General features: G+C 38.9%; 1 protein-coding gene across 1 annotated transcript; it reads right to left on the reverse strand.

The window, feature by feature from the left end:
• Nucleotides 1-3,186: 3,186 nt before the first annotated feature.
• On the reverse strand, nucleotides 3,187-7,333 carry LOC308106281 (uncharacterized protein; the record flags this gene model as incomplete). Its single annotated transcript, XM_080457332.1, has 6 exons — nucleotides 3,187-3,325; nucleotides 3,425-3,531; nucleotides 3,707-3,846; nucleotides 4,604-4,777; nucleotides 5,030-5,194; nucleotides 7,174-7,333. The coding sequence occupies 6 exons, from the start codon at nucleotides 7,331-7,333 to the stop codon at nucleotides 3,193-3,195; spliced, it is 879 nt and encodes a 292-aa protein (XP_080313458.1). The 3' UTR covers nucleotides 3,187-3,192.
• Nucleotides 7,334-8,033: the final 700 nt, after the last annotated feature.

The raw sequence follows: 8,033 nt of genomic DNA on the forward strand, positions 1-8,033 counted from the left end.
AGCAGTGGTGGAAAAAGTACTAAAATGTTTTACTTAAGTAAAGGTACCAATACTGTATGTAGAAGTACTCAACAAGTACAAGTAAAGTCCGGAATTAAAAATTTACTTGAGTAAAAGTACATAAGTAGTTGGTATCAAAATGTACTTAAAGTACTAAAAGTTAAAGTACTCCTTATGCATTTCACACGTTTTCAAATGTATAAAATGTATTTAAAAAATAGCAGATCTACAAGCTCACAACACGTCGTGAAGTGACACGTTGTGAGCTATTTTCAAATTGCCAAAGTTTAAATAGGGCTGAAGAGGTTTTGTAATAATAATCAAAATCTACAAAGTAACTAGTAACTAAAGTTTTCAAATACTTGTAGTGGAGTAAAAGTACAATATTTGCCTCTAGTAGAGTAAACATATTGCAAATTGGAAATACTCCAGTAAAGTAAAAGTACCTCAAAATTGAGTACATGTAGTTACTTTCCATAATAATTATAAATAATTAAGTGCTCACTAAACGAGGGACAGCGAGTGCATTTTCCGGCAGCGGCAGCTGCCGCGGAGCTGCCGGCGGCGCCAGCTTTGGGAGTGTGCTGCGTTTGTGTAGCGAAACGCAGTCAGTGGGGCAAACGCAGTCCCCACCAATATTATTTACGATTCTGTGCCTATCGGTACATAACTCGGACGGCGCTTAGTCGACTAGCAGACCATCGGCCGGTCGTCGCGGGCACTCGCGCCTGGAGGCGCTCGGGCGCGACTCCTTGGCCTCAAGGTCCGCTGAGTCGGCGCGCCTCCGTCATGGTCCAAAACTATACTTTATCGGCGAAAAAAAGAAGTTGCCGGCAGCTGCCGCTCCACCACCGGCAGTCACTGCCGGCAGCTGCCGCTCCTCCGCCGGCAGCTGCCGCTCCTCCCCCGGCAGCTGCCGCTCCTCCGCCGGCAGCTGCCGCTCCTCCGCCGGCAGCTGCCGCTCCTCCGCCGGCAGCTGCCGCTCCTCCGCCGGCAGCTGCCGCTCCACCGCCGGCAGTCACTGCCGGCAGCTGCCGCTCCTCCACCGGCAGTTCCGCGGCAGCTTCCGCTGCCGTAAAATGCACTCGCTCCTTCTGCACTAAACACACCCCAGAACAGTTTGGGTGTTCTTTGAGAGAGGGTGACATGACATGCAACACAAAACTGACCCCAGAATAGTTTGACAAAAATCCTACCAACATGACCATACAACCAAAGTTAGTTGTAGTTGTACACACGTGGTCGAGAAACCAGGGGCCGCAGTTTTTCAACATTTGGAGCAGAAAAGTCCAGAAGTTCAATTTCTCATGCTTTTAAAAAAAAGTCGAGTTTGGATCATCATTGGCAATCAAAATCAAATTAAACAGAATTTTACCAGTGAGATGTTAAAAAACAAGGTGTTAATGTTAATACATTCACTCTGCAGGTGTCCTTTTTCACGACCATCACCTCTATGAGGCTTAGACGTTTTCATGCATTTTAAATCTCAACAATTTGATGTTGAACAAAATGTAACCCTTCATATGAAGCTAAATAGGCCTAAAAGATGATACCGAAAAATGTTACTTTATAATTATCAATGTTTTGGTCCTTAGACGTAAACCTGCACCAAATTGTATTATTAATTATTATTATTGGTATTATCTAGGCTTAACAAAGGATTCACATACAGTGTCTTCATCTATTACACTAGTCCGGATCTATCCAGACACAACCCTGATGGATCCGCTACAAACTCAGAGCATGACATTGTGTAGCAATTCATCATTACGATCTTTGGGAGATAGCACCTGCATTGTGAAAATCCAGGTTAATGCTTCACATTCAATGTCCCCCCAAAATCGGATGATTCTCAAAAACATGACTGAAGGCCAAGCACACATGGTGTCTTGTTGCCATGCGGTAGGAGAGTAGTCCAGATGCACACATGTGATGTAAGACTACTACTACTCCCCCAAGCTCACACGTGATTGTTTTTAAAAACGCACTGAAACAACCAGACCCATAATGATCTTTTTTACCCCCCTCCCCCTTTTTGCAAGTTGAGATATATATATTTTTTAAATGCATATTTTGCACATAAGAATTGAACATGCATAAACCATTCAGACACGCCTCAGCCCTTTACCTACATTAATGTGAATTATCACTGTGGTAACTGTGCCAAAGACTACACCTCCAAGACCACGTATTCCAGTCATTTCCACCAAGAGCAGCACCTGCTCTTCTGCTCGTTGTTTACATGTTGTGTTGCCCTAATGGCTTAATTATGTCAGCAAATAATTAGCGTACATAAGAGCACAATATGCAGAAATGGACAGCATTACCCCGCTACACTATTACTATATTTTAATAATACAAGCATGACATATCTTCCTTCCTTCCTTATCGTTTTTTTTTTTTTTTTTCATGGTGGAGAAAGCTAGGATGTCTGCTAGAGGTGGTGACCCTGGCAGAGATAAGATAATAAAAAAGCCAAAAGAAGAATAGAAAAAGCAGTACAAATAGCTTTGCAAAATAGAATAAAATAAAGTAAAATGTGATTAAATGGCATCTACATAGTCATAGATTAAGATCTGGGGTTTGTCTGTTAAAAAGTCCAGGATTCAGTTGCCCCGGGTGGTGTTGAATCTTGGGTCTCTGAGCTTGGAGGACACAATGGTGTTGAGGTGTAATCAATGAACAGCATTCTGACATATACTATATGTGTTCCTCAGTTCCAAATTGATGGTATACAAATCAACATCTTCCATGAAGCAAATACTAATAACCAGGTTACAGTAAGTACTAGTTGGTGGTTTGTATTAATGTAATAAGGGGTACAACAGATTGTATTGCTGTACAATAAAAGGTTTTGTGTTTGTCTAATTTGCACTAGTAATTACAACTATTTAACTTCACAACACACAATGCAACAGTAAGCTGCAGTTTTAATCAATGAAGTTAAAGGGACACTTCACCCCAAAAAAACTTTGTTTCAATGGATTAGTCACCCCATGGAGACTTGAATTCATGGATATTTTTTTAGTTTTTTTGTCTCATTCCTAAGACAATAATTTGATGACCGGCAGCGGTTCCGGTAGGAGACACAACGACTCGTTGTGTCTCCTACCAGAACCGCTGCCTACCGGTCCGCTGGTCATCAAATTATTGTCTTAGGAATGAGACAAAAAATATCCTTTAAGAGGTGCATCACTTTTCACAGATCCACTTGGTTGTATGTAATGTATCTGAACAAAACTTATTAGCCCATTTTCCTTCGCTGTGCTGGTATACTGCACAGTTCCAGGCAACGTAGTCAACAGGCTGTCCACTGGCCCAGTTCCTGCAGAGTAAACAACATCATGTGTTTAACCACATCAACTCAATCACTCACATACTGTGATTTAATAGAATTACAATTAAAAACATCAACATTTCTCACCCTGTTGTCAGTGGCGTTCCATCCACCCATGTCCATTTGTCACCCGTGGTCTTTTGTAGTCCAATCCAAGATTCTTCACCCCCATGGTTCAATCCTCTGATGAATTCCTGAAGATTTGTCAATAATTGAACAATAATTAATTTAGTTTAATTTATGTCTTGACGTTCTCTCTCTCCCTCTAATTTTGAACCGTAAGCCTAAAGATTCTACGATCTACGGCTTGTAGATATCACAACTAAGAATAAATCAGGCATAATTCCAACCCAACAACAACACACACACCTGTTCTTCTTCACTGTTAATGACCACCAGACGTCCTCCTGTCTTCAGACATAGTTCTCTGCTTTCCTCCCAAGTTGTCTTTTCGGTAGATCTGTAATAACAGCTGCATCCAAACGTCTGCCATCCACTGGAACACTTGACTGAACATCAAACAGGAGTTTTAGTGATGGAGTTTGACTGTACTGATAATACATTTAACACAAGAGTAGTTATAATGAGTCAAGTAGAACCTATATAAATTAGTTATATATTGTACAAATGCTGTTTCTGCACCTCGTTTAGAATATATAGTTTAACTAGTATTTAATAAACTCTAAATGCCACAGATATTTTCTGCTGCTCATCAAAATAATGACACAAAGCTAAACACTGCCCCCTTGTGTCTCAACATGACATAACAGGAGTCATTTACCATGCATTGCCTAAGGTTGGGTAAGTGATATTTTTCTGTTAAAATAAGTATGAAATGCCTCTATATTCTGATAGTAATATAGAGTGTTTGTTCAGTAACAGGAGTCTCCTCGTCTCTCCAGCTCTTTGGTAAATAGAAAACTGATTCTTAGGTCAGGATACCAATTTTATCCAATTAGGAGAGAAAACTCACACAGGATACAGGATAAACAAGTGGAATGACACAAAGAAATGAGCAGACAAAATAGGAACTGTAACACTATTATATTTAAGCAGATACATGCCTACTCTCTCCTGATTGACTGAACATTTGCAACCCACCTGAAAATGTATTTTCTGTTTATTAAAGAGCTGGAGAGACAGAGAGACCTGTCACTAAACAAACACTCTATAACAATGATTACTATCAGAATATAACATTTTAACCCTTTAATAACAAAAATCACTTACCCTACATTTAACAAACAGACACACTGGATCTCTCACCTGCTGTCCCTCTTTTAAACTGGTGTAATTCACGTTCTAATTGCTGTATCTTCAGGGTCAGTTTGTCATGTATGGTCTGGAGCTGGTTCCTTTCGAGGGTCACGTTGTCATATCTGGTCTGGAACTGGTTCCTCTCGAGGGTCAGGTTGGATAGTGACTCGGAGTTGGCTGAACCTGCAAATTAATGACCAAAAGGAGACGATATTAGTTTTTACTGTTCATGCTGAGGTCACGCATCTGTGTAGAAAAAAAACCTCAACGCTCCTGATCAGGTGTGTTTTTATGTGAATAGGTCTCAACATGTATAAAGTACTAGTGAACCACATACTATCAATAGTGAAGCATGGTAGGGTTCTTGTGTGAGAAACAAATGGCATTTTATTGTTGTTAGTGCATGAATGTGACCTTTGACCATCTGATACTCACAGTCCATGGCCCTGTCTACGGTTCTCACTGTGAATATAGCAAACATCAACGTGAGAATCACTGCACACGCTCTGACGATGTTCATCTGGATGGTGAGTTCTCTCTGGAGGTTGAGGTCTCTCTGGATGGTGAGTTCTTTCTGGAGGATGAGTTCTCTCTGGACAACTGGAGGATAATAATACAATAGAGTTCAACTTTAATATGATCAGTTTCAATATTTCATTTAAAAGAACAGAGTGAATATTATATAATTAAGTGATTTGATGCAATGGACTCAGAACCCCTTCATCTTCCTGCAGAAACATGCTTATGTCTGGTGTACAATAATGTAGTTATATTAGTAAATTTGTAGTGGATAATGTTTTGTATATCTTGTACTGATAAGAGCACCACAATTACACAGACATCTGTTATATTCTAACCATAGTAATCATAACCATGATTAGGAAATCATAAGATCAACCGTGTCAGATTGTATGATGTACATTTAAAATAGACAATGTTTAAAAGTAAATGTTTCTCAGATTCAAAAATGTTTGTAGAATTGTGTGTATTGACCGAGCAGCAAAGAACAGACTACACAGAGTGGCATAGCTCAATTCCTTTAACTTATACCTCAGACTCCCCGCATAAGGCGGACATAGTACAGTATATTGTTTAATACATTTTATATTGCCAACTGTAGCTTACAGTATATTATATCCTATATTAACCCATAGAAATCTAAGCTCATCACCGGAATGTCCCCCCCCCCCCCCCCCAATGGAAATAAGCCCTGAGGGTTTATCTGGGTTATCCTTTTAGCATTCTTTTGTATAAATCTGTTCCACCGTGCCTCGTTTGTGCAAACTGTTAATAAAGTATTCAATCAATCCTTCAGATTTGTGGCTGAAAATTAAGATACTTTAGTTATCACAATGTACAATTTAAAACAGCTAAATAAATAAATCTATAGCATATAATCCATAAACATTTAGGGGTTTTCAATCGTTTTTAGGCTAAGGACCCCTTAGCTTATAGAGAGATGAAGCAGGGACCCCTAACCTCACTTTGTATAACATTGTATATTAACCCATTACAACTGGGAAAGCATCTGATTCATTTATATATATATATATATATATATATATATATATATATATATATATATATATATATATATATATATATATATATATATATATATATATATCAACATACGTTTTTCAGAAAAGAACATTGGTTTAGAACAGTGGTCCTCAAAAATAGCAGATATACAAGCTCATTGTGCATCACTTAGTCTGTGTGTGTGTGTGTGCGTGTGTGTCTGCTATTTAAAAAAAAACATCTTTAAAGCGTTTGAAAGATTTTGAATAATTTAGATTTTTTTTAACACAAATCCTCTCTTCTGGGGGTCCCTGGCAAAATCTTCAGATTTGTATTTTCCAGTCTGTTATACAGCTGAATGGCATGTATTTTTCATAGAAACGTCTGTTCTGTAGAAGTCTGTTCAGCAACAAAAGAGGAATCAGTTGACAGGCTTTATAATGGGTTAACTGTCAACAGTCTTAGGGCTTAACTATTAACTCTTTAACTGCCAAAATTGCATTTAAAAAAAAAAAAAAAATATATATATATATATATATATATATATATATATTTTATCTCAAAGGAACTAGGAGATAACGCTATCCAAAAAATTGCTGCTCCATTCACTTCAATGTTAAAAAACAAACGGAGGAAAAATGCACCTTTTTCCTGGCACTGGGACAACACAGTCTGAAATAAGTGTGGCAATGAAAGAGTTAATCATTATAATATTTCTAACTAATATATAAAGTTATTTACACTTTTGCTTTTGACTTGGTATACTAGTGGGCCAGTGGTCCCTTATTTCTTCCTATTGGCAACGCAACACACAAGAACATACTTAAAATTTAAAAAAGGAAAAATGTCTTGTATGCTAAGTTGGACATACATGATGACATAGGCAGCTGGTGGGTGATCATTTTGTTCTGACTGCAGGCTCAAAAAAGCCCCGCAAATAACTTTAAAATGATTATAAATAAATGTCACTTCATGAAATGAGAGGAGATTGTCATTTGACAAGCTGCTGTAGTATTGATGTGAGAAGAGAGAAACATTGTAAGAGTGTTACTGTGTACCTTGATCCTGTGAGCCAGAGCCGTGGTCTCTCAGACTGTCTGCTCCTTCATTCTCCACGTTCTCCTCCTCTCCTCTCTCCTCCTGTCTCTCCCTCCTGACTCCTCCACCAGACCTCACACGTGTTGATGTGCCTGGCTTGTCAGAAGTATCTGTAGACATCTTAATGAACGACACAAACAAAGTGACTCAAGTTAATTAACCATGTGAACCCTAGTGTCCCTGTTCTGGGCCTGACATAATTGGTGAACATTTGGTGAAAATAGCAGATCTACAAGCTCACAACGTATTGCAATGTGAAACATTGTGAGCTTGTAGATTGGTTATTTACACTCTTTGATGTACAACAAAGTATAGGATTGAAGTGGTTAGTAAAAGTATATGTTAATAATGTGCATATTAATATTATGCTAATATTTAAACATTATTTTTAAATGTCATCTTATTCACTTTGTCTGATATCTGTGTTGTCCTACATTTGGCTTCACTGTTGCAAAAAGGTCTCTGACACTGTCAAACCAAAGCAAGTAGTTTTTAGACATACTTGCATACAGTCAGACCACACACACACACACACACACACACACACACACACACACACACACACACACACACACACACACAAGAGAGAAAACAGGATGTTGGCAGTTTTTTTGGCAGTAACGGAACATTTGACAATGTTGTTGCACAATAGATGTGTCATCACACATTGACCACAGGGCACAGAGACTGCAGAATGGAAAGTTTGTTAACTAAAAACCTGAGCAGTGTGTTTGAGTGCTGTGCCCACCTGACTGCCCGTTGTGGGTAGCGCGCTGGGGGGTTAAACCGTCCCTGGTAAGAAGGGGGGCAGTGTGGTTAT

Source organism: Gymnoscopelus braueri (genome assembly GCF_963280865.1).
Source record: "Gymnoscopelus braueri genome assembly, chromosome: 18".
NCBI lineage: Eukaryota > Metazoa > Chordata > Actinopteri > Myctophiformes > Myctophidae > Gymnoscopelus > Gymnoscopelus braueri.